Source organism: Candida parapsilosis, contig 005807 (assembly GCF_000182765.1).
Source record: "Candida parapsilosis strain CDC317 annotated contig 005807".
NCBI lineage: Eukaryota > Fungi > Ascomycota > Pichiomycetes > Serinales > Debaryomycetaceae > Lodderomyces > Lodderomyces parapsilosis.
Window position 1 is genome coordinate 1,794,690 of NW_023503280.1, and position 27,844 is coordinate 1,822,533.

The following is a 27,844-nucleotide window of genomic DNA, read 5'->3' on the forward strand; positions in this document are numbered from 1 at the left end:
TTTATTTTATAATGCCGAAATCTCCAAAGACTGTTTGTCGGCTGAAACCAAAACGGTTTTCTCATTTGGGGGAGAAGAGGGGAGGGGGGGGGTGTTATTTGTATAACAAATATGCTAAGAAGGATATATGTCATGTGTATCTTGGATAGATTCCTCTGATTTTTTTTTTGCCGTCTGCTTTTAACTCTATGACACCTCGGTTGTTTTTGTTTTTGTCTCTTGTCTCTTGTCATTCTTATTTTAATATTTTTCTCCGTGCTATATATGCACCACTTACGGAGTTAATCCTAATTGGGTAAGAGGTATGCATTTTAACTTAAAAGGCAGACAGAAAAGAATGTTCCTTCTTTCACTTTCAATTATCTTGTGAAAAATTCAAGTAGTATCGAGAGACACTTTTCTTTTTACCCCATCAAATTTTTTATATTTTTCAAACTATATAAATACCCATTAAAACGTTTCTCCAGATTTTTATCATTTCTACTTTCCTTCTTCATACTTTTTCAATATATCGTATCAGATTTTTACTAGTTTTACACACTTTTAACATTACTACTACAACTACAACTTTACAACATATTGAAATAAATTATCATGTCTTCCACATTCACAGGTAAAAATGTCAGTCTGGCTAAAGGTCCAGACCCAAAGACATCTCTTGAAACTGAAAGAGCTGCTCAAAAATTCAACCCACAAGCTATGCAATACTTTTTGGAAGGTTCCAAAGAAAAAGCTGAATTGATTAACGAATTGATTCAACAGATGGAAAGAGATCCAGTCTTGTTTACTGATGGTTCCGTTTACGATATGAGCAAAGAACAATTGAGAGAAGCCACCGCTGCCAAGATCAACAGAGTTTCAAGATACTTGGAAACCGACCCAATCCATATTTTTAGCACAAGATTGTCATTGATTGGTGTTTTTGACCCAGCTGTCTTTACTAGAATTGGTGTTAACTTGGGTTTGTTCCTTTCTTGTGTAAGAGGTAATGGTACTTCCTCACAAATGTTGTACTGGTCTTTGAGTAAAAACACTGCTTATGTTAGAGGAATCTATGGTTGTTTTGGTATGACTGAATTGGCTCATGGTTCTTTTGTCCAAGGTATTGAAACCACTGCCACTTTTGACAAGGATAATGACGAATTCATCATCAACACTCCACATGTTGGTGCTACTAAATGGTGGATTGGTGGTGCTGCTCACTCAGCCACTCACTGTTCTGTTTATGCTAGATTGAAGATTGATGGCAAAGATTATGGTGTCAAGACCTTTGTTGTTCCATTGAGAGACGCTAACCATGACTTGATGCCAGGTGTTTCCGTTGGTGATATTGGAGCCAAGATGGGAAGAGATGGTATTGATAACGGTTGGATTCAGTTCTCATCCGTCAGAATCCCAAGATTTTTCATGTTGCAAAAATACTGTAAAGTTTCTAGAGATGGTGAAGTTACCATGCCTCCAATGGAACAATTGTCTTACTCAGCCTTGTTAGGAGGTAGAGTTACCATGGTTTTGGATTCATACAGAATGTTGGCCAGAGTTGCTACCATTGCATTGAGATATGCCATTGGAAGAAGACAATTTAGAGGTGACAACGTTGATCCAAATGATCCAAATGCTTTGGAAACACAATTGTTGGACTATCCATTGCATCAAAAGAGATTGATTCCATACTTGGCTGCCGCTTATGTCATATCAGCCGGTGCATTGAAGATTGAAAAGACTATTGAAGATACCATGGAAGAATTGGATGAAGCTGTTGATGAAGAGGATAAGGAACGTATTGACAATGCCATTACTCTCATGAAGGCATTGTATGTCGATTCTGGTTCGTTGAAACCAACTTGTACTTGGTTGGCTGCTCAAGCCATTGACGAATGTAGACAAGCATGTGGTGGTCATGGTTACTCAGCATACAATGGTTTCGGAAAAGCTTACAATGATTGGGTTGTTCAATGTACTTGGGAAGGTGATAACAACGTCTTGTGTATGAATGTTGCTAAGCCAGTTATCAGAAACGTCATTGCAATTGAAGACGAAGGTAAGGTGATCAAGGGAGGTTCAGAGTTTTTGAACAATTTGAAAGATTACACTGGCTCAGGAGCCAACAAGGTTATCTTGGAAAACACAAACGACCTTTCCGACATCAACAAGGTTATCAAAGCATTGGAAGTTGCCATCATCAGATTTGCCTCTGCCACTGCCAAGACCGTCAGAACGCAAAAATTCGACTATGTTGGTGCTGATTTGGTCACTTTGTCCAAATTGAACTCACACCTCTTTTTGTTGAAGGCATTTGTTGACAGAGTAAACACCCATGATGACGACAGTTTGAAACCATACTTGTGGGACTTGGGTAAAGTATACGCTGCCACCATTGTTTTGGATAGATTTGCCAATATCTTTTTAGCCTTCAATGTTGCTTCATCCGAAGCCATGATTGACTTGTCAAGAGATGTTATTCCAAAATTATGTAAACAAGTTAGACCAAATGTTGTCGGATTGACTGATTCATTCCAAATGCCAGATATGTTTATTAATGCTGCTATTGGAAGATATGATGGTGATATTTACGAAAACTACTATGATTTGGTCAAGAAATTGAATCCACCACGTAATGACAAGGCTCCATACTCTGCTGCTTTGCAAGCCATGTTGAACCGTCCATCACTTGACGTAAGAGAAAGATTTGAAAAGACTGATGAAACTGCTGAAATATTGTCCAAGTAAGCAGGTTTGCCTATTGATTCTTTAAATTGTGATGTATAGTTAGTTTTAACGAAAAATTTAAGTTATTAAGATGAATTGAACGAGTAGTAAATATAGGCGTTCTCTTGTGGCCTAGCCCGGTTTTTGATTGGATGATAATTGTGGCTATCGCGGCTAAATTTTTGCAGCGATAAAATATACTATCAAAACTCGTTTACAATTTTATTACATCAAAACCTCCCATTTGACCCTCTTTCAATGCCTTGGAAAAGACTACCGTTGCGACCTATATTAGCTGGTATAACTAGCACAGCTTTAGTATCATACGTTGCTTACAAGTACGGTCGATATGAAGTGTTGACCAATCCACCACATCACTTGTTTCCCAAATCTTCAACAACCAAATTAACTCGTCTTGACTCACCAAAGTACTGCCAAGACGTATCTCGTGTCATTCCTGAGATTACAAAACTTGGTATTGAAGTTGTCAATAGCAAACCTGAAATTGATCATCATACAGGCAACGAGTTTACTACGCATAAGCCATTGGAGAATGAAGTACCACTTTATGTCGTTTACCCCAAGTCTACTGAAGAAGTTTCACAAGTATTGAAGGTTTGTAATAGGGAACTTGTACCCGTCGTTCCATTTTCGGGTGGTACAAGTCTTGAGGGCCATTTCCACTCAACACGGAGAGGGATTGTTGTTGATACCTCCAAAATGAACAAGGTCTTGGCTATCAATGATAATGATTTGGATGTGGTTGTCCAGTGTGGAGTCAATTGGCAAAAACTCAACGAGGACTTGGAACCATATGGGTTAATGTTTGGCACCGATTGTGGACCACTGGGATTGATCTCGGGGATGATTGCCACAAATGCGTCTGGTATCAACGCATCGCGATATGGAGCAATGTCTGCAAATGTCATCTCTGTGACTGCAGTACTTGCTGACGGTACAGTAGTCAAGACTCGTCGAAGACCGAGAAAGACATCAGCGGGATACAATCTAACCAGTTTGTTTGTTGGCAGTGAAGGTACATTAGGCATTGTTACTGAAGCAGTGGTTAAAGTGTATCCCAAACCGAAAAGTGAAACGGTTGTTGTTGTACAGTTCCCACTGATATCGCATGCCACAAATACCGTAGCACAAGTGTTTCGTCTGGGAATACAGCCTAGTGCCATTGAGTTGCTAGATGCAGATATGATGCATTGTTTAAACTATGGTGATTTCACCAGTGAACCAATGTTGGAAGCACCCACAATTTTCTTCAAGCTCGGTGGAATTAATGACACAGTTGTCAATGAAAGTGTCAAAATCCTCAAAACCATAACGCAAACCAATCAAGCATCCAATTTCAAATTTGCTAGAAATAAACAAGAACAAGAAGAGTTATTTGCAGCCAGGAAAAATGCATTTTATGCCATGATCAATTGGGGTCGTAATGAAATTGATGAAGATGTAAGAATCTGGGTCACTGATATCGCAGTTCCTCTTTCTCGCTTATCACACGTCTTGGATAAAATTAACGACTGGATCAAAAAATCTCCCTTTGAATCAATAATTTTGGCTCATGCAGGTGATGGCAATTTCCACGCTGATATTTTCTATAAAAAGGGTCAAAGAGCAGAAGTTGAAGCAATTGTTAACAATATGATTCAATTGGGGATTGATAATGATGGAACTGCCACTGGTGAACATGGGATCGGCAATGCTAAACGAAGGTTCCTACAATTGGAGTTGGGTGAGGATACGATTGATATGATGAGAAAGATTAAAATGGCCTTGGATCCAAATAGAATTTTGAATCCTGACAAGATTTTCAAAATTGACCCTACTGATGGAGGTGAGTATTGAGGAAGGTATCGTTTTTGTTTTCCTGCAACTCATATTTATAGACTAGTAATAGACATTTTGAATAAACTGAAGTTGAGACAGTAGTCACATCTGGGATTACTCTTTTGCGCAGTTCCACGTGACAAACTTTGGGGTAAGCGCGCAATTATTACTTATTTAGGAATGCACTCGTGATCCTGTATGTCAAAAAAATTTCACAACTTCGGCACAATGTTTAATAAAATTGACGTATTTCCCCAACCATTTGTCAAGCGGACACTGAGTCATGTCTTGGAGAAGATTGTCTTTGAAACCAATCTTGTTTGGGTTTGCCAGTACTGCCGTTGTATCATACGGTGCATACAAATATGGTCAGTACAAAGTGCTGACTAACCCACCACTTGATTTGTTCCCCAATTCGTCAACCACGAAATTGAAATCACTTGATTCACCAAGATACTGCACTAACATTTCTTCAATTATGCCTGAAATAGTTGATCTTGGTATCGAAGTTCTCAGTTCTAAACCTGTTATTGATCATCATACAAGTAATGAGTTTACAACACACAAACCATTGAAGGAAGAAGTTCCTCAATATGTAATTTATCCAACTTCCACCGAGCAAGTATCGCAAGTACTAAAAATCTGCAATCGTGAACGTATACCCGTGGTTCCATTTTCTGGAGGTACTAGTATCGAGGGGAACTTTCACTCCACTCGTCATGGTGTCGTTGTAGATACTTCCAAAATGAACAAGGTCTTGGCTATCAATGATAATGATTTGGATGTGGTTGTCCAGTGTGGAGTCAATTGGCAAAAACTCAACGAGGACTTGGAACCATATGGGTTAATGTTTGGCACCGATTGTGGACCACTGGGATTGATCTCGGGGATGATTGCCACAAATGCGTCTGGTATCAACGCATCGCGATATGGAGCAATGTCTGCAAATGTCATCTCTGTGACTGCAGTACTTGCTGACGGTACAGTAGTCAAGACTCGTCGAAGACCGAGAAAGACATCAGCGGGATACAATCTAACCAGTTTGTTTGTTGGCAGTGAAGGTACATTAGGCATTGTTACTGAAGCAGTGGTTAAAGTGTATCCCAAACCGAAAAGTGAAACGGTTGTTGTTGTACAGTTCCCGCTGATATCACATGCCACAAATACCGTAGCACAAGTGTTTCGTCTGGGAATACAGCCTAGTGCCATTGAGTTGCTAGATGCAAATATGATTCATTGTTTGAACTACGGCGAATACACTAGCAAACCAATGCTAGAAGCACCCACAATTTTCTTCAAGCTCGGTGGAATTAATGACACAGTTGTTAAAGAAAGTGTCAAAGTGCTTCAATCCATCACCAAAGAAAATGATGCATCCAATTTCAAATTTGCCAAAAACAAGCAAGAACAAGAAGAGTTATTTTCAGCTAGAAAGAACGCTCTATACGCCATGACCAACTGGAGTCGTAGTGAAATTGATGAAGATGTGAAAATGTGGCCGACTGATATAGCGGTTCCGTTATCTCAATTATCGCATGTCTTGACGATCATTAACAGTTGGATTAAAGATTCTCCCTTCCAATCTACTATAGTTGCTCATGCGGGCGATGGTAATTTCCATGCCAGTATCTTTTACCGCGATGGCCAAGACGATGAAGCTGAGAAAATGGTTAATAAGATGGTTGAATTGGGTATAGCTAATGATGGGACAGCTACTGGTGAACATGGGATTGGCAATTCAAAGCGTTATTTTTTGCAATTGGAATTGGGGGAGAATACTATTGATATGATGAGAAAGATTAAAATGGCCTTGGATCCAAATAGGATTTTGAATCCTGATAAAGTGTTTAAAATAGATCCTAATGATAGAGGAAAGCATTAAAGGAAATGCATTTGCTTAGAAATATTTGTTGGGGAAATACTCCCCATTGTTAATGTTATAGATATGTTTAGCTGTGTATGTATGATTAAAGCATCTGTAAATGCTTATGACTCATGACTCATGGACCATTGTTGTTGTTGTTGTTGTTGAGCTCAAAACAATTCCACCGTAATGTGACTGGTAGCATTTATCATACTGCATATAAACCTGGTTATCGTAGTTACTCCTATTTCATCAACAACCGATTATTTAAACATGACCTCCCTTACTCCCACTAGGCGAGATAAGAATGACAATTGTATTCAGACAAGAGTTGTACTGCTAGCTTTCGATTCATATTCGAATTCACATCTGATCAGTGAATAAGAGTTTTGTATGAATGTAGTCAAATTTCCAGTAGAAGTGTTATCTCTAATATATGTTGCAAGAAAAGAACATAAAAATTTTTTCTTATCATTAAAGAAGCATAAGGTGTAACAACAATAATCTCATTTACGTTTTTTTTTTTTCAACTTTTCTCAACAAAAACTCAACTTAGTTATATGCATCTGCAGGATTCTAACAAGATACATGCATATATAGACACTCATATCACTCAGACAATATACCATCATGAATAGTCACACTAACGCTCATCAGCAAAGGCGATCGTTACTTTCAAAAGGTCTAGCGGGGGAGAATAGCACTACCGCCACTAGTATATCACAACAACAACACCAGCAACAACAACAACAGCAACAAACAGAAACTTTTCCTCATCACCAGCATCACGTACAGAAATACCAGTCGATGTCACAAGAGCATCCCATATTATGCATAAATGAAGTCATAAGCGAAGAGGACGCAAACAATTTACAATATATAGAACATCCAGAGCCACAACTTTTGGCCAGCTCAGTGGGGAAAGATCTAGATGGGAAGCTAATACCGTCATCATCAACCATTTCATTGCTTTCGTTGAATCAAGATGTACCGCCGAGGAGTAATGAGCAGTCGCAGCAACAACAACAGCAGCAACAACAACAACTGTCCTTATCGATGACGAAAACATCACGTACCACGTCGTATTCGAATTTACAAAGATTACAACCATATCAAAGAGCAGCCACTACGTCACCACCATTTCAACAACACCATTCACAACAATCTCAAGTTTCAAGCCGAAGTTCACCCGAGGTTGTAGGCTTTCAACCATTTGCGATGCAGTCCAATTACAACACTAATATGCTGTTATCGATTCCCGGAACCATACCTAGCTCACCAAATTTAGATCCCGTTTCTTTGGGTGGCTCTCCTTCTCGCTTTTGGTTATCTGCACAAACGCCTCCAACACCAAGCACCAATATGAGTAGAATTCAAGCCAATAGTCAAACGGTACTGCTACAGCTGCTGCAGCAGCATCTGCATTTCCAGCCACAATATTTTGTACATAAAACAAGAAGGGGGTCGACCAATAAAGTAGCAACGGGTGATGATTCCCCCGTGCTAAACCCCGTGCAAACGCCGATCGAGGATCCGCCCATGACACCGTTGTTCTTGAGTAATACAAACACTGTCAAACATGTTGACTATTTTACGCACTATCATCCAAATCACAGTGATTTGAAAGAAGAAGCACTGGAAGAGGAGGAGGATATAGAAGATGGCTTATTGGATAGAGGTGGAGAATCATATAGTAAGAGGTCATTGAACGAACGAATGGTTTCGGCAAAGGATGTTTATAGTTAGTGCAGTATATTAATGTATGAACACGCTCGCAACAGTAGTTGCAATCTTCGAAGTGTCGTGGTCAAATCTTGTTCCCTCGTAATTGGCACTTCGGTATGAATTTTGCCGTCAAAAAAAAAAAAAAAAAATACTACCCCAGTTTGACAGATCTCTTTGATTCGGCTCAATTTGGCGACATTAAGGATGTCTACTTACGAAGGTACGTAAAGCAATATTCTCATCCAATAATCCTTGTACTAACCCCTTAGACCAGAGGAACACAACATCACGCGTACACAACCGCAAGATACGCAACGACGAGGTAGGAATCATGACACATTAAGCGGAATCATTGATTCATTTATCCACTCACATCGAACGAATCCCGATCCCACTGCCGTTGTTGCTACGCCCTCCTTGGATGACCGCTTCACCGAGTCAGCTACATCGCTTGAATCATTATCTGCGGCATTGAATCAATTGAGGACTTTGGAACACTCTGAAATTGCTGACTCGTTGTTGAATATATTGGACTCAAATCCTAAACAACAAGGTGTCAATCTGGATTTCTTGGACACTTTGGAACGAGTGCCTGTTTCTCAATTATTAGATGATGAATTTTGCCCCATATGTACAAATAAGTTTAAAGAGGACAAGTATCCATTGATTGTTAAATTACCTTGTGGTGTCAAAAATTCCAAACATTATTTTGACTTGGAATGTATTGGACCCTGGTTAATGACAAATTCAACTTGTCCCATGTGTAGAACTAATGTTTTGGAAGTGGAAGAAAATAGAAGAAAACGGATTGAAGAAGAGATTAGGAAAGCTAAAGAAGAGGATTCAGAAGAAGAGGCAGAAGATGGGTGGGATGTTTATGGATAGACGATTTGTCAAAATAAAGCTACACCTATATACAAGATATGTAAACGATTATAAAGTTTTCTTAAATTCATCTGATTGTAACAACTCCTTCACTTTTTGAGCAACTGGATCCTCCAATCCTTCATAGGCTTGAGGAAATTCAAAGTCATCCAAATTAGCCACTTCTTCATTATAATTCAAACCTTCTCTCGCTACAACCGTAGCCTTCATATCAACAGTTTGCAACTTGTACTTGTTAACATAACTCAACCACAAATCAACAACTTCTGGATTAGCATCATAAGCAATCAACTGCTTGTTATACGTGGTTCGATGGAAATTTTGTTTCGTCTTTGCTTGGGCAAATGGCGACTTAATCACGGTATACAATCTCTTTTCAGTCTTGAGAGAGGCCAATTTCGACATGGGAATACCCAAGTAATAAGCTGCTCGTAATGCAAATTCACCCATACGAATCAAGTCATCGTCATTGTATCCACGTAATGTCAACGTAGCTACTTCATCGCCATGAGTCTGGGACAATCTCAATGGTTTGTATTGTAATAACTCAACATTGAGAGGGATGGGACGTTTGTTGTTTTCTTGGAAAGTGGTGTGTGAACTAAACGTCCTTGGTATATATGGTAATTGATCTTGACGCAATTGTGATTGAAATTGTTGATTTTCAAGTTGTTCTTGTTTGGCTTTAGAAACTACTTCATTTGGAGTGAGAAACTTTTGCAGTAAAAAGGCTCTTTTGGAGAATGATCGTATGCTACCCTGTAGCCTGTATGGTTGCAACATGAGAGGTTTAACTGGTGGTGTTGTAGCCAGTTGGAAAATTTTCATTTGGTTTAAGCTTGGAACAATAGAAATTTTTTTTTCCTTCTCTTCAATCTCTTGTGGTAGTCCCGTAGCGAATTGATTGCAAAGAGTTTGCAGAGAGTTTGCAAAGAGATATCACCAGCACGATGGGGAAAACAAGCAAAGATAAACGAGACTTGTATTACCGACGAGCGAAAGAAGATGGCTACAGAGCAAGATCTGCTTACAAACTACTCCAGTTAGACCAACAATTCCACCTACTAAATAACATCACTCGAGTCGTTGATCTTTGTGCAGCACCAGGGTCTTGGTCTCAAGTGCTTAGTCATAAGCTAGGATCTAATCCAGATGCGAGGATTGTTGCTGTTGATTTACAACCAATGACTCCAATAGACCATGTGACTACTTTACAGGCGGATATAACCCACCCAAAAACATTGCAACAAATCATGGACTGTTTCAATGATGATGACGGTGGTAACGGTGATGACGAGGGGTTGGCTGATTTTGTATGCAGTGATGGTGCTCCAGATGTTACAGGAATGCATGATTTGGATGAATATGTGCAACACCAACTTGTATGGGCAGCGTTTCAACTAACTACATGTATCCTAAAACCAGGTGGATCCTTTGTTGCCAAGATATTCCGTGGTAAGGATATTGATTTGATGTATAAGCAATTGCTGAAATTTTTCACAAAGGTGTATTGTGCCAAACCTCGTAGTTCGAGGGGTACCAGTTTGGAGGCGTTTATTGTATGTCTAGGATACAAACCTATACCGAACTGGACACCCAAATTGGATGTAAACCAACTGACGGATGAGTTTTTCGAAGGCGCTGGAATAAAGCATAACGACGATGTGTTTGACAATAAAGAGGACGACGAGAGGTTGGTTGTGGAGTTTGTGGCATGTGGCGACGTCAATGATATTGATTCAGATGCCACCTACTCATTGGATCTGGATTTTGTAACTTTAGATCCTGTTCAAAGACCAACTGCACCGCCATACAAAAAGGCACTCGAAATGAAACGAGATGGTAAGTTAACGAGGAGGTAATACAGAGCGATTCTTATCTATCTTTCCTCTATTTAGATAAAACTATATATATATTTACTAATCATCATTCTTTAATGGCTCCTCTCCTTTCAAAACTAAGGCATCTGGTTTCAAAGTCGGGAACAACAAAACTTCTCTAATGGTATTCGAATCAGTTAAAAACATGGCTAAACGATCAATACCACAACCCCAACCAGCAGTTGGAGGCAAACCATACTCTAAGGCATTACAGAAAGTCTCATCAATCATTTGCGCTTCGTCATCACCTTGAGCCTTTTGTCTAGCTTGCTCTTCGAATCTAGCTCTTTGATCAAATGGATCATTCAACTCGGTGTATGCATTGCAAATTTCCTTGGTGGCAACAAACACTTCGAATCTTTCACATAACCCGGGGATTTTTCTATCCTTTTTAGCCAAGGGGGACATCATTTGTGGATGTCCAAAGATAAAAGTTGGATTGATTGATGCATCTTCCAATTCACCAACCAATTTGTCCAACATTCTTGCGTTAGTCAATGGTGGTGAACACTCCAAGTTGTTGTCTTTCAAGACTTTTTTCAAAAATTCACCAGTTTCAGCAGTGTGTAATTGATCACCAGTGGGGAATTTGACATTGTAAACTTTCTCCAACTCTTCAATCATATTAACTCTCTTCCATGGCCTTGAAAAATCCAAAGTCATGGCTTCTCCTTCAGGGCCATCGGGGTGATACGTGATTTTGTAATCACCAGTGATTTCCTTAACCATTTCTGAAAACATCATCTCAGTCATGTCCATCAAATCATACACATCAGCATAAGCTTGATAAAATTCACAAGTGGTAAATTCCGGGTTATGAGTCATATCAATACCTTCGTTTCTAAATTGTCTTCCAATTTCATAAACTCTATCCATACCACCAACAACCAATTCCTTTAAAAACAATTCTGGAGCAATTCTCATAAACATTTCCATATTCAAATCATTATGATGAGTAGTGAATGGCTTAGCAGTGGCACCACCAGCAATAACATTCAAAATTGGTGTCTCAACTTCAACGAAGTCACGAGCATCCAAAAACTTTCTAATGTATTGAATGATTTTTGATCTAACTCTAAATCTTTCCCTACTTGAATCATTCATAATTAAATCCAAGTAACGTTTTCTGTACCTGGCTTCTTGATCTTTGAATCCATAATGTTCAGTTGGCAACATGTGCAAGCATGGTGTTAATAACTGAACTTTTTGAGCGAAAACTGACAATTCTCCTTCACCACCTTTAGCTGGAGTGGTTCTTCCAGGATAACCAGTAACACCAATGATGTCACCTCTTTTCAAAATATCGTGCATTTCTTCAAAGGCTTCTGGTGAATCAGCATCTTGAGCTTGAGCCATGACTTGTATTTCAACTCCATCACCTTTCAAAACGTAAAATTTTAATTTTGAACCCGATTCTCTTTTGGTCATGATTCTACCAGTAACTTGAAGAGTAATGTCTTTTAACGATTCACCTCTTTTCAAGTGACTATACTCTTTGACAAAATCGTGCAACCTTTTAGTGACTTCAAACTTATGAGGGTAAGGATTGAATGCAGAAGGATCGGCATTGTTCTTTTCTCTCAATTCTTCAATTTGACGAGATCTAATTTCGTGGAATTGGTTGGGGTTTAAGTCAGCAAACTCATTTTTCTTTTTAGATGACTTTGCACCTCCAGCAGCTTTAGTATCTTGAGCAGAGGGTGCTTTTTGAGCTTTTCTAGCCTCAATAGCTCTTTGTTTTTGTCTCTTTTTCAACTCGGTTTTGGAAACTTGTTCACCAGTGACATCATCCAAGTATGTCTTTTGCACTTGCTCAGCAACTTTATCAACTTCAGACATAATGATATAAGGCAGGGGTTTCTTCTTACAGTAGAAATGAGTATATCTGCTAATAAATTTCGGTTTTTTTCTTCTGTTCCATCTTTGAGTGAAAAATTTTTTTTTTCAACTGAAAACAAATTGATAAGAAAGTAGTATATTCCACCATTCAGTCATGCCATCAAATAAGTACACCCCACCTACTGTGAGTACTGTCACATTATCTTCCTCGGTATTGTTGTCGTTGCTTAGGCACACATCCGAACACTACCCTTCCATCTTTTCTGGCGCGTTGTTGGGGTTTGAAGATGAAAAAACTGTTGATATAACTCATGCATTCCCATTTCCTTATCCAGATCAATACGAAGGTGGGTCGTTCAAATCGAAAAGTGGAAGTCAATACCAAAAGGACTTGTTGGAGAATTATAAAAAATTGGGTTATGGAGTCGAATTTCAAGGTTGGTTCCAGTCAACAGTTTCTGGTAGTTTTGTAACAAGTCAATTGGTTGAAGCCTTGGCGCAACAACAATTACAAAATCCAAACATTTTCATCTTGATTCATGATATGTCTAGTATTGGTCAAGAAATAAATTTGAAAGCACTCAGGTTATCCAATGGATTTATGAATGCTTATGTTGATGGTAAATGGAGATCAAGAGACTTGGAAAAGAACAAGATATCATATTTGAATCTATTCGATGAATTGGAGCTTGATGTACAGAACCAAGCTCTTGTCGATTTATATTTGGCGTCATCTAAGCCAGCATCAATAACTGAATCCGATTACAATGTTGTCAACTTGTTATCAAACTCCAATTCAACCGCTCACTTGTTGGAATCGTTATACGGGCAAGTAGATTCATTCAACTATGACCAAAACAACTTCAACTACTACCAAAGGCAATATTCAAAAGAGCAAGGTAAAATTCAACAATGGAAACAACAAAGAAAATATGAAAATTTGGAAAGAGCAAAGAATGGGGAGAAGGAGTTGGATACCGATGAATGGAAATCACAATTTAAATTACCAGTTGAACCATCAAGACTCAACAACATGCTTTATAGTCATTCGATTGATGTATTGGCTGATGATATTTTGAAGAAATGTGATGAAAAATTGCAAAAGAGTTTTGCTATTAATAGAAAATTGACTTCATAGGAGGTTCGTATTGCTATTTAAGAAATGATGTATTAGAGGAGATTGTATGGAAATGTAGATACCTCTTGTGGGACCATGGGGGGGGGGGGATCAATGACTCGTGCCCCGTGGAAACAAGGTATGGTTTTGGAAAGAGACTGCATATAAACCACTTCTGTCAGTGTCGAATTTTTTTCTTTGATTGACTCAGCTTGCATATGAGAGATATTTGATGCTTCCATTGCAGCTTCTCTACAAACAAACCTAAGCACACCACTTTTCCAAATGAAGTGGGTCCAAAATGTTTCATACCTGATTAAGTCGTACTTGTCTCAACACATCTCAATCACTCACTTACGAATAGCTGCATTTGTGGTTGCGTTATTTTCTTGTCTTGTATCAGGATCAATTTTACTATTTACATTATTTGGTCCATCTTTCCACAATGTACTTGGACTTTCGTATCTTGAGATAAATTGGATTGCGTCATTGTCAGCTGGTGGGATGTACTTGTGTCTTCCTGCATTAGGCTACTTATCAGATTGTTATGGACCTTCGATTCTATCATTTTTATCAGTATGGTTCTTCGTCCCCAGTTATGCCTTTAATAGCTACTTGGTGCAAACGGGATGCAATAAATTAGCATTATACTGTGGCTCATTTTGTTTTATTGGGCTAGCTACTTCGTCATTGTATTTTTCGAGCTTGTTAACTTGTGCAAAGATTTTTCCCAAGCATAAAGGGTTAGCTATTTCCTTACCCGTGACTTGTTATGGACTTAGTGCATTGCTTGGCTCACAATTGCTCAAGCTAAACTACTTCAAAATGATTTATAAATTGGATTCAGAAATGTTGGATTTAGTAAAAGTGTTTCGATTTTTTGCATGGTTGTATGCGATAATTGGGGTGTTGAGTTTTATATCCAGTTCAATTGTCCTTGTGGAGCAAGATGTGATTTTCGACGTTAATGAAATCGATGTTGATGATAGGACTCCATTGTTGAATGACGATTTGACGCCTCAACGATCAACAAGATCCATAGATCCACCAAACCATAGGAAAAGGTTTATATCGTTTTTGAAAGATTTATCCTCGTGGGTACTCCTCGTTTCACTTATCATGAACATTGGTCCTTTAGAAAGTTATCAAAACAACTTAAGCTCTATTGTTGCCATATTAGAACCAATAAAATCAAAGTCCAACCTTTCAGACAAGGTTAGCGTGTTGGCAACGTCATCAACAATTGCAAGGCTAGCATTTGGTGGTTTGAGTGACTTGTTGGATATTAAAGGTTACAGCTCAGTACCACTTCTAATGGTTTCAGTGGTGTGTGGTATCGGTGGCCAGTGGTTTAACAATGTCGTTTTAAATGGTATCTCATACGGAGGCATGTTTACGATTTACCCCACTTTAGTTGCATCAGTTTGGGGAATTGATATTATGGGATCCACTTGGGGGTCATTTATGGTTGCACCGGCAATTGGGTCCATTATGTTTTCATTATTCTACGGTAAAGTTGCCGATGCCGGTAAAATGGGAAACGAGACAGAGAGATTACAAATATATTTCAAGGCTACATCGCTTTCATTGTTTGTAAGTTGCATTTTGGTGTTGGTGGCTTATAGAATATGGCGCAAAAGAGGCCAGTGATGTTGAATAGAATCGTATAAAAGGCAATAGAATTTTTTTTTTCAATTTGAAAATAAATTTGGCCCAATAACGGGCAAATCAAACCCGAGGTTGTAACTCAATCCAAGCTTCATATCCTCAGCAAATTTGTTGAATTTCTTCGTCTTCTCAATCCATGTGCTAGTAACCGTCTCTTCGGTTTCAATTGTTTTCAATTGGTCCCAAAGATTTCGCCTATTCATTTCAACAATCAAACCTTCATCGCTAAAGTCAAATAACTCGCCAGTCTTTGCCAATTGGTAGACGTCAAGCTTTTGACTAAATTTCTGCAATACTTCTAGTGGCAACTTTATAGCTGCTTCTCTAATCGATTGAGCATCATTGGCTTCATACAAGTACTGGAATTGGTCACACAATTTTATAGTTATCATGTGGACTCCCCTTAACATTAGCGAGTACCTATATTTCTTTGCTAATTCACCAAGTTTGACCCCTTGAGCATGTGTATACATTTTCAATTGATTCTCTAATTTGTCGAGTATTTCATATTCGAGATCTTTATCTTCCTTTTCTGAATTGGCAAATTTCAATTTCATATAGCATTTCAATCTCAATCGGATACCGGTAAATACCATCAAGGTTAAATGCAAGTAAAACTCGGTCAATTTAGCCACTAGCAACACATTGCTACTTGAATTGACACTCAGGAAAATGTATGTATTCAAATCGCCCAAATCTTGTAGCAAGATAGTTGTCGTTTTAAGAAAATACTTTGACAGCAAAAGATGATTCTCTTGGCTCTCATAGTACAAGTGTAGACAATAATACGTGTAAGCCATGAAAAGCTTCATCTCCAGGTAAACTTGCATCTTGAAAACACCCATGAAACCAACAAGTGGCTCATTGAATAATGGTTTCACATTGCCACACGTTTTGATTATCACAGTCTCCAAATTCTCGAGCAACCTAATCACCAGCTCTACCGGGAACATATCACTTGCGATCAAATGATAGTCCACCAATTTTCTGCACAATAAGTAAACATCGTTGCCACACCGAAATGAGTCAATGATTGCCTGTTCTAATTTGAGATCAAAACAGTTGGCAGCATCAGCCAGAAATTCTGGTAATGGACAGTCGTATGTATGCACATCGGTCGATAACACTGTTCCGAAAATTGCCGAACAAGCGAGTTCCGTTCGAGCCACAAAGTGCCATATTTTTCGACGCAAGTTTTGCATCTTGGGTGATTGACCATCAAAACAAGATGGATCTCTGTTTAATCCAAGGGCATAACAAAGTTGAATAATAGGACCCAGTTTCACTTGGGCGGCACTCCCGGTAAAGAATGCTTCTGGTGCAACAATGGCGTAGAATCGAAACATTAGCCCTGCTTGTACCACCGTCAAGCTTTGTCGGCAAGTCAAATCAAACTCCTTCATGATTGTCTCTGCTGCTCTCACGGCATCATATGTCACGGGGTGCTGACTAAGGGTCGACGGACTTTTCCCATTCAAGTCCCATAAAGACAAATAAGTCGACCTAAGTATAATCAAATATATCACCAAAGTTGCCAAGTCGTCAGACGAATCCACGTTGGGGAAGGTGTTGATATAATCATCATTAATTTGAGGTCCCAAAATTCTGCTCAATGCTGCCCTAAAGTCTTGCTCATCAATAATTGGCATGAATAAGTACAACTTTTTAAAGTACATATCGAGCAACTTCTTACACACCCACGCAGGAGGAATCAAGCTAAAATAACAAGCTATGGGATCCCTCAAGTCCACGTCCGGCCCAGTGAATTGCAATCCGTAATGATTCAATGCCAACTTCTTTTTCAATTCTTCTGTGTTTGTAGTTTCTTCTCCTGATCGTGGAATATGATAATCACCAAGAACCAATCGTGACTTTTCTTTGATCTCTGCAGATTTAACAGAATCAAGTTCACAAAGCAAAATAGACGAGGTTAGCAAATGACCATCTTTTTCGCCATCTCGTGCAAATAAATTAAACAACAATTTAGAACCCCCATCACGTCTCATCAAAAGCATATACGGAAATGGTCTGTTTGACAAAGGCAATGGCTCACCATTGGTAAAACTGTAATTGAAATTCGTTTGACCTGGTGCCGGGTTAGATCCTCTTGGCCAAGTTGTTAATGCAATGGCATTTGGTCTACTCCATTTGGATAATTGCTCAGCCTTTAATTGGGTCTCCAATTCTTGGATCCTATTTCTAAGAGCATCAACTTCACTTAACTCCGAACTAGCTGGGGATCCATTTCGGTACAGCTGGGCTAATGGGGAGGTATTCGAGCTGCTGACAGAGTTGTTCTGCACTTTTCCTGGTGTTTCATAACCTGCTGATCTCATTTCTACCCAAGATCCAACTTGTCCAAAGTCCGACTTCACTTGTGGTATTTCAAAGGTTCCCGCAGCACCTGCACTTCTTTGTCGAGATTTGGACTTTGCCGCAAGTTGTGATTCCGTTGCTAAAGTGTACAGACAATTTTTCTTGAGTCGACTGCAAGTTTTACAAGGCAGTTCCCTGTCGCATTTGATCTTTCTTCTACGACACCTGTCGCAGCTTAACACCTGTCTGTTTCTTGTTTGCATGGCTGTGGTTGTAAAAAAAAAAGGGGGAAACCAGAATGTGGTAAATGAAGTTCTTAATTGTTGTGACTATTTCACTTTGTATACGGAGTGATTGTTTTTCTATTATTTTTTTTTTGTTCGGTTTAATTTTCTCTCTGTGTTGAAAACGGAATTAGGTGATTTTTGTTTGTTTCAAAGACTAAAAGTTCAATCCACCCAACATCAAGAGAGTTGGAAGAGAGAACGTTAGTTCTTACCAACGAGCTTGGAAACTGTGACAAAGCTTTCGCAGACTTATTCCCAGTACATATGGCTACCACTTGTGTGATTGTTTTTATCGAGCAGCCCATGCAGACTATTTGCTTTCATGCTTGTTGCGGAGATTAATCGCGGATCTAATGGCAATCTCCGCAAAAAAATATGTCAAAACCCTCAAACACCGAGGACTTACAACAATCATAGCATTATAACCAAAAAACTACAAGACTACTACTGTTATAGCTTTTAGTGACTATGGTGTGTTAGATATCGTAGAAGCCCTTCAACTTCGCTTGTTCGTTCTTGATAATTACTACACCATCTCGAGCTAAAATGCTAATGATTATGCCAACGTTGTCGGGAACACGAACCCACTCTGAAGTCAATAAACTGTCAAAAAAGCTGGTCAAGGTGCGAACCGTCTCTTTCACTTGATCCTTGTTGTTGACGGAACCTGAGGTACGATCAGAGATGGCAAGGTATTTGATCAAAACTTTCTTTAAGTAGTTAAAAAGTGCCTTTCGTAGCTCCAATGACTCTATCCATTTCGAGGTCAATGGCGATGTGAACCCTTTATCGATCAACTCACTCAACTCTTTGATTTCTTGTAGTCGTTCTTGTTTTTGATTCTTCAATTCCTCAATATTTTTAGTGAAATCAAATTCCACACTTGGATCATCCTCACTCGCTTGTGATATCTCTTTACGCTTCTCTTCAATCATCTCTTCAAGTATAACTGAAGTAACTGCTGTTGCAATGGTGTCATTTTTGTCAGGGATGTATGGAATATTGCCATAAGTGGCATACAAGGCTATGATTCGTTTCTCTAGGGAGCATGACTTAGCTAAATCTTTATCGAAAGAATTTATTGCTTTTTCTGCCTGCTGGATGTGACATTGAACACGTTCAATGTCTTTAGTTAGTCGATTGATATACGCTTCGTCTAATTCATTCTTCAGTGGCTGTCGATTCAACACTTCAATGAGCTTATCCATTGGTGCAATAAAGAAGAAACCAAAAAAAAAAAAAAGGAAAAAGAGAAAAAGTTTGATATTTCGCAAGTGAAATAAACCATCTACATCAAGCTTCATCACCAACATGTCGAGTATTTCCCCATCAGCACTTCAAAATCTTGATCCAGAAAGCAGAAAAGAGATGATGCAATTCATCGAAGCTGAACAATCAAAGTCAAAAGTCCAATCATCGATACATAGCTTCACTGATATGTGCTTTAAGAAGTGCAACAAAGACAAGCCTTTAACCTCACCAACTTTGGATAGCAAAGAAGAACAGTGTTTGGTAAACTGTTTAAATAGATTTTTGGACACGAATATCAAAGTTGTTGAATCTTTACAAGGGAAATAGAGGTTGTCCTTACGTTTATTATTTAAATCTTGTTTATAGAATCCTGTATATCTTCGAAATCAGACAGTTTATCGCATGATATAGCCAACTTTTTCAATGAAAAGATGTTTCGTAATATGCTGTTGTGCAATCCTTCAATATTATACGTCTCGACTCTTACTCTAAGGATGTAGTATGCTCCCATAAGATCATAGACGAATGAATACACCATCGGTGATTCAAGTTGTAGGATATCATTTTCCACATCCAATGCATGCAGTATAATTGACGGCAGTTGTTCCAAAATCCCAATATTTGTGATAATCTGATTCAATGTGTAAAATACTTTAGAAATGCTTATTAGGGTACTAATGCCAATGTGGCTGATGCAAATTCTTAGCTGATCTAGGAGAAACGTTGCTAGCTTTGGGTATTTTATAACATGGGTTATAGAAGACAAGATTGTTGCAATTGTTTCAATGAAATTCAAATCGGTGCCATATTCACTATCAAGTCTGTAGATGCATGGATACGCCACAGACAACAACAGAAGTGAATCTATCTCTGCGGTTATACTCGGTACGTGATGCAAGCATTTGGCCAAATTTTGTCGCAAGGGAGCTATTAAATTCATTATGGATGGTGTGTTGTCGATTTTCAAATGTGTTAGCAATTTACAAGCTTGAATTTTGGCAGGGATGTCAAATTGTAAAGTGTCAATGATGAGCAATAAGATCAACTTGCATACTTCTTTATCCCCATTCTTTGTCACTTCTATCAAAAACCATGCCTGAGCTAAAGGGATTGCGTCAAAGTTTTGCTCTTGGAAAGAAAGACGAGGCTTTAAAGCCAGCTGTTTACCTTTACCCCATTGCGCCATTTTCTCTATCTTTTTCAACCTTGTACAAAAGTCGTCTTGAATAAAGCTGTGAAGATACTCATCAAATTTTCTCTTATGCACAATTGACTCAACAATTTGTGCATTGGCATCTGAGCACCATGTTAAGTTGGGATTTGCATGTAATGATATTGCCCGTACAACATCTAAATTCCAAAGCGTTGATGTTTCGAGATTCATTAAATCTTGGTGATAGTTCTCTGGGGGTTGTGGTATATTCTGCAAATTTCGTAGTATTTTCCCATAGTCTATATCCCTTGTGTCTGGTATCTCTTCAATCTTCATGATAGACTTTGATGCAATAAGAGAAACGGAGAATAAGAAAATTGGGAAATCTGGAAAAATCCAAAATAGTTACTCTCGAGATGAGTGTGTTACTACAAAATGAGAAATGCTATCCAATTGTCCAAAGAAGTTCGCAATGCCCTCAATCTCAAGAAACCGATAGTCTCACTTGAGTCAACCATCATCTCACATGGTCTCCCTTATCCTCAAAATCTCGAAATGGCTAAATCTGTAGAAGAGATTTTACGAGATTACAAAGTGACACCAGCAACTTGTGCATTCATCAATGGAGTACCTCACGTTGGGTTGTCCACATCACAAATTCAACAATTTGCTGAATCTCCTCGACATTTGATTACAAAAGTGTCACGTCGTGATATTGGATACGTAATGGCCAATAAGTTGAATGGTGGAACAACAATTGCCCTGACAATGATTTTATCACATTTGGCAGGTATAAAGTTTTTTGCAACTGGTGGATTAGGTGGTGTGCATAGGGATACACCGGGACAATTTTCAATGGATATATCGGCCGATTTGACGGAGTTGGGACGTACTCCAGTCAGTGTGATTTGTGCTGGACCTAAATCAATTTTGGATATTGACAGGACATTGGAGTTTTTGGAAACTCAAGGAGTGTTTGTTAGCACGTATAACGAGGACAAGAAACCAGTTCCGGAGTTGAAAATACCGGGATTTTATTGTCGAGAGTCCTCCGTTGCTTCGCCGTTTGCATTTGATACTTTTGCCAATGCAGCGGAAATCGTGCATAGTCAAAGCTTGATGGGTTTACAATCGGGGAATGTGTTTTGCATACCACCACCGAAAGCTACTGCTTTGGACTCTGGATTCATAAATGAGATTATTGATCGAGCAAATGAAAAAGCTAAACTACAAGGTATTTCCGGTAAGCAGTTGACGCCATTTTTGCTTAGTGAAATTGCCCAAAAGACAATGGGGAAATCCGTTGATTGCAATATCAGTTTAGTAAAGAATAATGCTCGAGCTGCGGCACAAATTGCATTGGGGTATCACAAGTTGGTATGTTGAAGGAAGAGCTAAAATAGAGAACAGACATACTGACTGTATATTTAGGTGAGCTCGTCCAAGGACAGCACTGAACTGCATGGAGATGTAGCTCATCAACCAGTAATAGCAAACAAAGTTGATGAGGATATTGACTTATTGGTTGTGGGATCAGTTGCATTAGACACAATTGGTACAATCATTACTCCAACAAAACTCAAAGATTCAAACATTGGCAAAATCTCCAACTCCATAGGTGGGGTTGGGTATAACATGGCACTAGCAAGCAGTTATGTTTCTAAATCTACCAAGTTTTTAACTCGTATTGGAAACGACTTTGCTGCTGAAACAATAATTCATCAAATTGCAAAGCAAAGGGTTGTAGACACCAGGTTTACTAGAGGTTCAGGAACCAGCGCCCAGTACTCGTGTATACATGATGCCAAGGGTGATTTGATTGTAGCTTGTGCTGATATGTCCATTATAGAAGAACCTGATTTCCTGAGCCAAGTCATTGATGAGATTGACCAAGTGCAACCGCGACTTGTTCTTTTGGATTGCAATTTATCAACAGAGTCAATAAGTAACATAATTGAACGTTTCCAAAGCGAAACGGGAAACGGTCCAGATTTCATTATTGAACCTACATCATACATCAAAGCCAAGAGGTTGGCTGGAATGAAATTGGCCACGTTCCCGCACAATGTAGTAAAGCTAGTGACACCAACAATTGAAGAGCTAAACACCATGTATGAATCTTTGGAAAAAAGCGGACAGTTTGACCTTGATCATTGGTTCCCCATACTTGATGCAATGAACATCAATGCGTCAATGAGGGACAAATTGATCAAACTTGATGCTGAATTGTTTGCAAAAGGGGTGTTTCAACAATGTTTTCATCTATTACCATTTTTCCAAAACCTTTTGGTCAAATTGGGTCAACGTGGAGTCATGTTGTTCAGTTTGGTGACAAACCACAAGGACTTAAAAAGTATCCCCACGACATCACAGTATAAACCCACAGCAACAATCGTCAATGATGTTGATAGCAAATTGGGGGTGGTGGTGGAGTACTTTGACATTCCAGCTCAAAATAAGAATCTTTCAGTCGTCAATGTGACTGGTGCTGGTGATACAATGGTGGGGTATTTGGCGGCAAAATTGGCCAACAGTGTGGATGGGAATTGGCTAAATTGTGAAATAAAGTCGTGTGAGCAAGTATGGATGAAATGGGAATGTATATATAAGGCACAACTGGCTAGCGGGTTGACTTTGATGAGTGAGAAATCGGTTAGTGAAGAGATATCAAAATTGTGAAGAAAGAGAGAAGGCAATGGATAGTTTGTTTTCTTTATAAAGTCAATTACATCAGAAATGGTGGCGTTGATCTCTTTTGCACTTCTTAGTGGATACGGCTGTTTTGCTCTACTCTAGCTTATACTTGTAAGTACACACCCTTGCAATGCATGCATGGATGCGCGATTTTAGAAATGGTAGCAATCGGTCGCAAAAATTAAAGTCTCGCTCTTTCCACACTTTTCCCCGGTTACCAACTTCGCAATCAAAGTAATCATCATCACCTGTTTTTTCTCAAGCACATACGGCCCCCTTTTTCTTCTTCCCAACAACACATAATATGTTTAGATCCTTTTTAAGACTCAAGCCGGTAAGATACGTGCCTGCATTAGCCGTATCTGCTTATGCCATACACTACCAATTGAACCAATTTCAAACACACAATCAAGGTAGCAACAGTAACATCATCCACTTGGATACCCAACCACAACAGCAGCCACCAGCAACCTCCGCGATTGAAGGCGATGACCCCATTCGAAAGCCATTTGCTACATATACCAATGAAATAGACGTTGACAACTCCATATCATCCTTCCCCACCGTGATCCCCAAGGCTGAATTTTCTTCTGAACCATTTGAATTAGTTGGTCACGGAGTCCGATCAGTGACATTTATATCGTTCAAAGTCTATGGAATTGGAATTTATGTTGCTCAAAAGGATATCCCTAAATCCATCGACATTCTTAAGCAATTCGCCATCAATAATCCCATTTTGCCCGATGATGACAATGCTGTTGGTGTTGCGAAAGCCATTATAGATAATCCTTCAGAATCGGACCAAGTGGCTTATGATTTATTAGATAATGGCGTTCGCTTTTTAGCGAGGTTGTCGCCAGTTAGAAACACTGATTTCAATCATATGAAAGATGGATTAATCAAGAGTATATTATCAGGTTATAACAATGCTGATTTGAAACAACAATTGAACCAAGGTTTAGATGAATTACGTGGTGTTTTTTCGGGATATAGAGGGTCAGTACCCAAGAATGATGTTTTGGTATTGGAGATGTTGCCCAACGGTGGGTTGGGTATATGTTATGTCAATCAGAAGCTGGGTGAAGTTAAAAAGATGGGGGTGGTGACTAATCCATTGATTGGAAAGACTTTGATGTGGAAGTATCTTAGTTCTACTAAGCCATTGAGTGAGTCCTTGAGGAAGAGTTGTACTGCCGGAATTAGTGCCATGTTGGATCATTATGGAAATGGTAAAAGTTAAGAGGAAAAGCGTAGTTTGAAAACATTTGCTTCTTTCACTGGGACTAATCATATATACAATTTAGTAGAAAATAGATTTGCTTTAGTGGATATGTATTACATTACAGTTTGGTACAAAGCAGATTTTGTATCATTTACTGCATCTCATCAATCTGATAGGATAGTCCGTGTTTTGTATGTACGTATGTATACACTGTCCCTTGGAAAAAAAAAATTAACTCATCTAAAACTCTTTGTTTCCAATTCTACATAATGATTGATTCTTGTTCAACGTTAGCTGAAATGGACTTGTGTGGCAAGACTTTGGCACCATTAACGTAAATTTCATTTTTAACTTCAACATCATCTCCCAATACAGTAACACCATCAGTTCTGGCCCATTTACCAATTCTTGAGTTCCATCCAACAATGGTTGAGTTAACCCAAGCATGATCATTAACTTTTGAGTTGGCCAAGAGTACTGATCTCTTGATTCTGGCACCTTCACCAACAATGACATTAGGTCCAATAACAACATTTGGACCAATCAATGCACTTGGGTGAATCTTGGCAGTGGGGTCGATAAGAACGTTACCATCTTTAACAAATTTTTCAGTTGATAATCTTTCTGGATGTTTTTTCGACAATGAAGTCAAGTATAAACAGGTTCCACTAAGGAAATCTTTTGGTTGACCAACATCCATCCAAAATCCTTCCAAGTCAAATGAATACAATTGTTTTTGTTCAACAAGGATGGGGAAAGTTTCCTTTTCAATTGAGGTTGGTTTCATTTCAATTAAATCGATAACTGATGGGTTCAAAATGTATAAACCAGCATTAATTCTATTACCAACAAATTCAACTGGTTTTTCGACAAATCTGTCAATTAAATTGGGGGTATCTCTGTCATGAACAATAACACCATATTTACTTGGTTCGTCAACTTTGGTAGCAACAATAGTACCAGCTGCACCATGAGCTTTGTGGAAATCAGCCAATTCCTTGAATGGATATTCACAAATAACATCACTGTTTAGAACGAAAAATGGGGAATTATCCTTCTTCAATACTTTTTCCGCCAATTTCAAAGGACCAGCAGTACCCAATGGTTCTTCTTCAACACTAAAAGTAATGGATACACCATATTCTTCTTCGTATTTCTTCAAAGTGGAAACCATAACTTCTGGTCTGTAATTGACAGCCAATACGATATCAGTAACACCAGCAGCAGCCAAAGCTTCAATTTGATGTAAAATCATGGGTCTATTACCAAATTCAACCAATGGTTTTGGTAATGTTAAAGTCAATGGTCTCAATCTGGTACCGTAACCTCCAACTAAAATCAATCCTTTCATTGTGTGTGTGTGTGTGTGTTTTTTATAATATAAATGAGTGTGTTATTGATATAATCAAAAAGGTAGGGTTAGTATACTTAGACTCGATAGAGGTCAAAGAGGAAAAGAAGAAGAAGCAGAAGAAGAAGAAAGAAAGGATGAAATCGATCGGTGGTTTTTTTCTTCCCACTATATACGGAAGAAAGTGTTGAAATTTTTTTTTTTTTTTTAATTTTCAGGGGACACACAAAACGAAGTAGTACACGTACACGTAGTTTACTATAACCAAAAACACGTACAAACCAACAACAACACCAACAACAACAGCCACAAAGCATAGAGACTAAAAGATCCAATATATACAGGACTTGTATCACTATACAAACACACAGAGATATACACGTTTCTTATACAGATCGAGATCTACTGTTACTAGATTTCAACGATATTCCAAAAAGAGAAGAAAAATAAAGGAAGGCTAAATGAATATAGAGAGTGGGTTGCAAGTACGAGGTGTGGGAAGCTAAGACGGTACTAGCCTTTGTTTCAATCATTGGTAACTTCAATACGCCTCAAATGAGGTGTATAGAGTGTAACCTAACGTAACCTAAAGTAACCTAACGTAACATAACGTAACATAACGTGTTTTGTCTTTTGTATGGTTTGTTTTGTATATTGTTTATTTATTGTTATTGTTTTATTAATAGTAGTAGTGGTAGTAATAGTGGTACATTTATTTTTGTGTGATCTAAAGAAGAAAAAAGGTAGTGTATTTTGACCTACAAAACATTTCCAACCTTAGCCAGAAGGCGCTTTTTTGTTTTCTACTTGGGCAGAGTGTATTTTGTGTTGCAGCACTAACTTTTTTTCTGAATACGTGTCATCTTTCTCATAGTGTGAATGAGCCCATACACTGTACAAAAAAAAAAATATAAAATAAAAAAGGAAAAAGAGAAGCACACGTGTGGTACATGAGTCTATGTATATTAATATAGTAGCTATATTCAACCTTGATTGGAAAGTGGCTTCACTTCACTTCGCCAACCAAATCTTACAAAATTTATTTCAGCTTTGCTGCTGGTCATGAGAAAAATTATCAGAAAAGGAAAAAAAGAAACTAAAACAAAGATCAACACCCAATCCCCCTCTCACAACCAACCAGCCCCATACACTCTTTACTCCTTGCCATACTTATTGTACCGGTATGTCTTATAAATTTATCCCCGCCTTCCCTAATGCCAATCAATTTGTCATTCGATATATTCATAACTACGGCGGAGAAAGAGAATGAACTGATTCAGTGACTGATGCAACCCCTATTCTTTCAGCACATCTCTCGGGGGGACGAGTAACTCTCACCTCCTTAGACGCCCGCTCTCTCTTATTGTTTGTTCCCCACCACCTGATTTCAAGGCACACACATTTACATACATGCACATATCTGGTACAAACTTCCTCATTCGTACTTTCCAACTTGAATGTGCTGGTTAAAGAGTAGCTTTGTACACAAAATCTTACATACTGCATATAAACATATTGAAGATTTTAAAGTTTTAAGGAAGTTAATCCGATCTGCACAAAAAAAAATATTACATTCCGTAAATGAACAACGGGCAAGGAAAGTCATTGTGATGATAATATCATCTGGGAAGCATTGCGCATTGCGAAGGGTAGAACACTGTACGTGGGTATCAATACGAAGATCCTTTTGGAGAACTCTGATGAGTCGCAAAATATCAGCACCCATTCTCATTTTGATATTCGACGCGTCTAAATACTTTCTATACATACCACAATACCGCCCCTCTTTTGAATAATTCAGTAAACGTGCTCATCAGATCCGGCTAAAACAACAATGTGAGATTAAGCTGATCTTCTCAGTCTAGCTTGCATCAGTTACGCTTTCCTTGTTTTATTCTTTGTGATCTTGCCACACAAAGATACGTCTGAAAATTTGTAAACAAGATTTCAGAATTTGAACTCTAAAACGAAGTTTTTTGTACTCCAGGCGAACCAGATCTAGAGATCTAATAGATGGTGGATCACACAACTCCGAGATTTGAAA

The 27,844-nt window shown here is 38.6% G+C and overlaps 17 protein-coding genes across 17 annotated transcripts; 11 read left to right on the forward strand and 6 right to left on the reverse strand. All coding sequences in view use genetic code 12, as the record gives it.

Moving 5' to 3' along the window:
* Positions 1-594: 594 nt before the first annotated feature.
* CPAR2_807720 (uncharacterized protein) lies at positions 595-2,730 on the forward strand (the record flags this gene model as incomplete). Its single annotated transcript, XM_036808683.1, has 1 exon — positions 595-2,730. One exon carries the CDS (start codon positions 595-597, stop codon positions 2,728-2,730), a length of 2,136 nt encoding a protein of 711 aa, XP_036665395.1.
* A 237-nt stretch (positions 2,731-2,967) lies between these two features.
* On the forward strand, positions 2,968-4,566 carry CPAR2_807730 (FAD-binding oxidoreductase; the record flags this gene model as incomplete). Its single annotated transcript, XM_036808684.1, has 1 exon — positions 2,968-4,566. The coding sequence occupies one exon, from the start codon at positions 2,968-2,970 to the stop codon at positions 4,564-4,566; it is 1,599 nt and encodes a 532-aa protein (XP_036665396.1).
* A 265-nt stretch (positions 4,567-4,831) lies between these two features.
* On the forward strand, positions 4,832-6,430 carry CPAR2_807740 (FAD-binding oxidoreductase; the record flags this gene model as incomplete). Its single annotated transcript, XM_036808685.1, has 1 exon — positions 4,832-6,430. One exon carries the CDS (start codon positions 4,832-4,834, stop codon positions 6,428-6,430), a length of 1,599 nt encoding a protein of 532 aa, XP_036665397.1.
* Positions 6,431-7,042: 612 nt separating this feature from the next.
* CPAR2_807750 (uncharacterized protein) lies at positions 7,043-8,158 on the forward strand (the record flags this gene model as incomplete). The annotated part of the gene is made up of 1 exon (XM_036808686.1): positions 7,043-8,158. The coding sequence occupies one exon, from the start codon at positions 7,043-7,045 to the stop codon at positions 8,156-8,158; it is 1,116 nt and encodes a 371-aa protein (XP_036665398.1).
* Positions 8,159-8,341: 183 nt separating this feature from the next.
* On the forward strand, positions 8,342-9,022 carry CPAR2_807760 (uncharacterized protein; the record flags this gene model as incomplete). The annotated part of the gene is made up of 2 exons (XM_036808687.1): positions 8,342-8,357; positions 8,412-9,022. The coding sequence occupies 2 exons, from the start codon at positions 8,342-8,344 to the stop codon at positions 9,020-9,022; spliced, it is 627 nt and encodes a 208-aa protein (XP_036665399.1).
* Positions 9,023-9,070: 48 nt separating this feature from the next.
* On the reverse strand, positions 9,071-9,850 carry CPAR2_807770 (mitochondrial 37S ribosomal protein uS10m; the record flags this gene model as incomplete). The annotated part of the gene is made up of 1 exon (XM_036808688.1): positions 9,071-9,850. The coding sequence occupies one exon, from the start codon at positions 9,848-9,850 to the stop codon at positions 9,071-9,073; it is 780 nt and encodes a 259-aa protein (XP_036665400.1).
* A 122-nt stretch (positions 9,851-9,972) lies between these two features.
* On the forward strand, positions 9,973-10,884 carry CPAR2_807780 (tRNA methyltransferase; the record flags this gene model as incomplete). Its single annotated transcript, XM_036808689.1, has 1 exon — positions 9,973-10,884. One exon carries the CDS (start codon positions 9,973-9,975, stop codon positions 10,882-10,884), a length of 912 nt encoding a protein of 303 aa, XP_036665401.1.
* A 57-nt stretch (positions 10,885-10,941) lies between these two features.
* Positions 10,942-12,741, reverse strand: KRS1 (lysine--tRNA ligase; the record flags this gene model as incomplete). Its single annotated transcript, XM_036808691.1, has 1 exon — positions 10,942-12,741. One exon carries the CDS (start codon positions 12,739-12,741, stop codon positions 10,942-10,944), a length of 1,800 nt encoding a protein of 599 aa, XP_036665402.1.
* Positions 12,742-12,895: 154 nt separating this feature from the next.
* Positions 12,896-13,879, forward strand: CPAR2_807800 (uncharacterized protein; the record flags this gene model as incomplete). Its single annotated transcript, XM_036808692.1, has 1 exon — positions 12,896-13,879. The coding sequence occupies one exon, from the start codon at positions 12,896-12,898 to the stop codon at positions 13,877-13,879; it is 984 nt and encodes a 327-aa protein (XP_036665403.1).
* Positions 13,880-14,143: 264 nt separating this feature from the next.
* Positions 14,144-15,508, forward strand: CPAR2_807810 (uncharacterized protein; the record flags this gene model as incomplete). Its single annotated transcript, XM_036808693.1, has 1 exon — positions 14,144-15,508. One exon carries the CDS (start codon positions 14,144-14,146, stop codon positions 15,506-15,508), a length of 1,365 nt encoding a protein of 454 aa, XP_036665404.1.
* Positions 15,509-15,549: 41 nt separating this feature from the next.
* MRR2 (Mrr2p) lies at positions 15,550-17,862 on the reverse strand (the record flags this gene model as incomplete). The annotated part of the gene is made up of 1 exon (XM_036808694.1): positions 15,550-17,862. The coding sequence occupies one exon, from the start codon at positions 17,860-17,862 to the stop codon at positions 15,550-15,552; it is 2,313 nt and encodes a 770-aa protein (XP_036665405.1).
* A 743-nt stretch (positions 17,863-18,605) lies between these two features.
* Positions 18,606-19,337, reverse strand: CPAR2_807830 (uncharacterized protein; the record flags this gene model as incomplete). The annotated part of the gene is made up of 1 exon (XM_036808695.1): positions 18,606-19,337. The coding sequence occupies one exon, from the start codon at positions 19,335-19,337 to the stop codon at positions 18,606-18,608; it is 732 nt and encodes a 243-aa protein (XP_036665406.1).
* Positions 19,338-19,440: 103 nt separating this feature from the next.
* TIM8 (protein transporter) lies at positions 19,441-19,707 on the forward strand (the record flags this gene model as incomplete). Its single annotated transcript, XM_036808696.1, has 1 exon — positions 19,441-19,707. The coding sequence occupies one exon, from the start codon at positions 19,441-19,443 to the stop codon at positions 19,705-19,707; it is 267 nt and encodes an 88-aa protein (XP_036665407.1).
* Positions 19,708-19,729: 22 nt separating this feature from the next.
* On the reverse strand, positions 19,730-20,869 carry CPAR2_807850 (uncharacterized protein; the record flags this gene model as incomplete). The annotated part of the gene is made up of 1 exon (XM_036808697.1): positions 19,730-20,869. One exon carries the CDS (start codon positions 20,867-20,869, stop codon positions 19,730-19,732), a length of 1,140 nt encoding a protein of 379 aa, XP_036665408.1.
* A 99-nt stretch (positions 20,870-20,968) lies between these two features.
* CPAR2_807860 (uncharacterized protein) lies at positions 20,969-23,212 on the forward strand (the record flags this gene model as incomplete). Its single annotated transcript, XM_036808698.1, has 2 exons — positions 20,969-21,910; positions 21,965-23,212. 2 exons carry the CDS (start codon positions 20,969-20,971, stop codon positions 23,210-23,212), a joined length of 2,190 nt encoding a protein of 729 aa, XP_036665409.1.
* A 319-nt stretch (positions 23,213-23,531) lies between these two features.
* On the forward strand, positions 23,532-24,467 carry CPAR2_807870 (uncharacterized protein; the record flags this gene model as incomplete). Its single annotated transcript, XM_036808699.1, has 1 exon — positions 23,532-24,467. One exon carries the CDS (start codon positions 23,532-23,534, stop codon positions 24,465-24,467), a length of 936 nt encoding a protein of 311 aa, XP_036665410.1.
* Positions 24,468-24,711: 244 nt separating this feature from the next.
* SRB1 (mannose-1-phosphate guanylyltransferase) lies at positions 24,712-25,800 on the reverse strand (the record flags this gene model as incomplete). The annotated part of the gene is made up of 1 exon (XM_036808700.1): positions 24,712-25,800. The coding sequence occupies one exon, from the start codon at positions 25,798-25,800 to the stop codon at positions 24,712-24,714; it is 1,089 nt and encodes a 362-aa protein (XP_036665411.1).
* Positions 25,801-27,844: the final 2,044 nt, after the last annotated feature.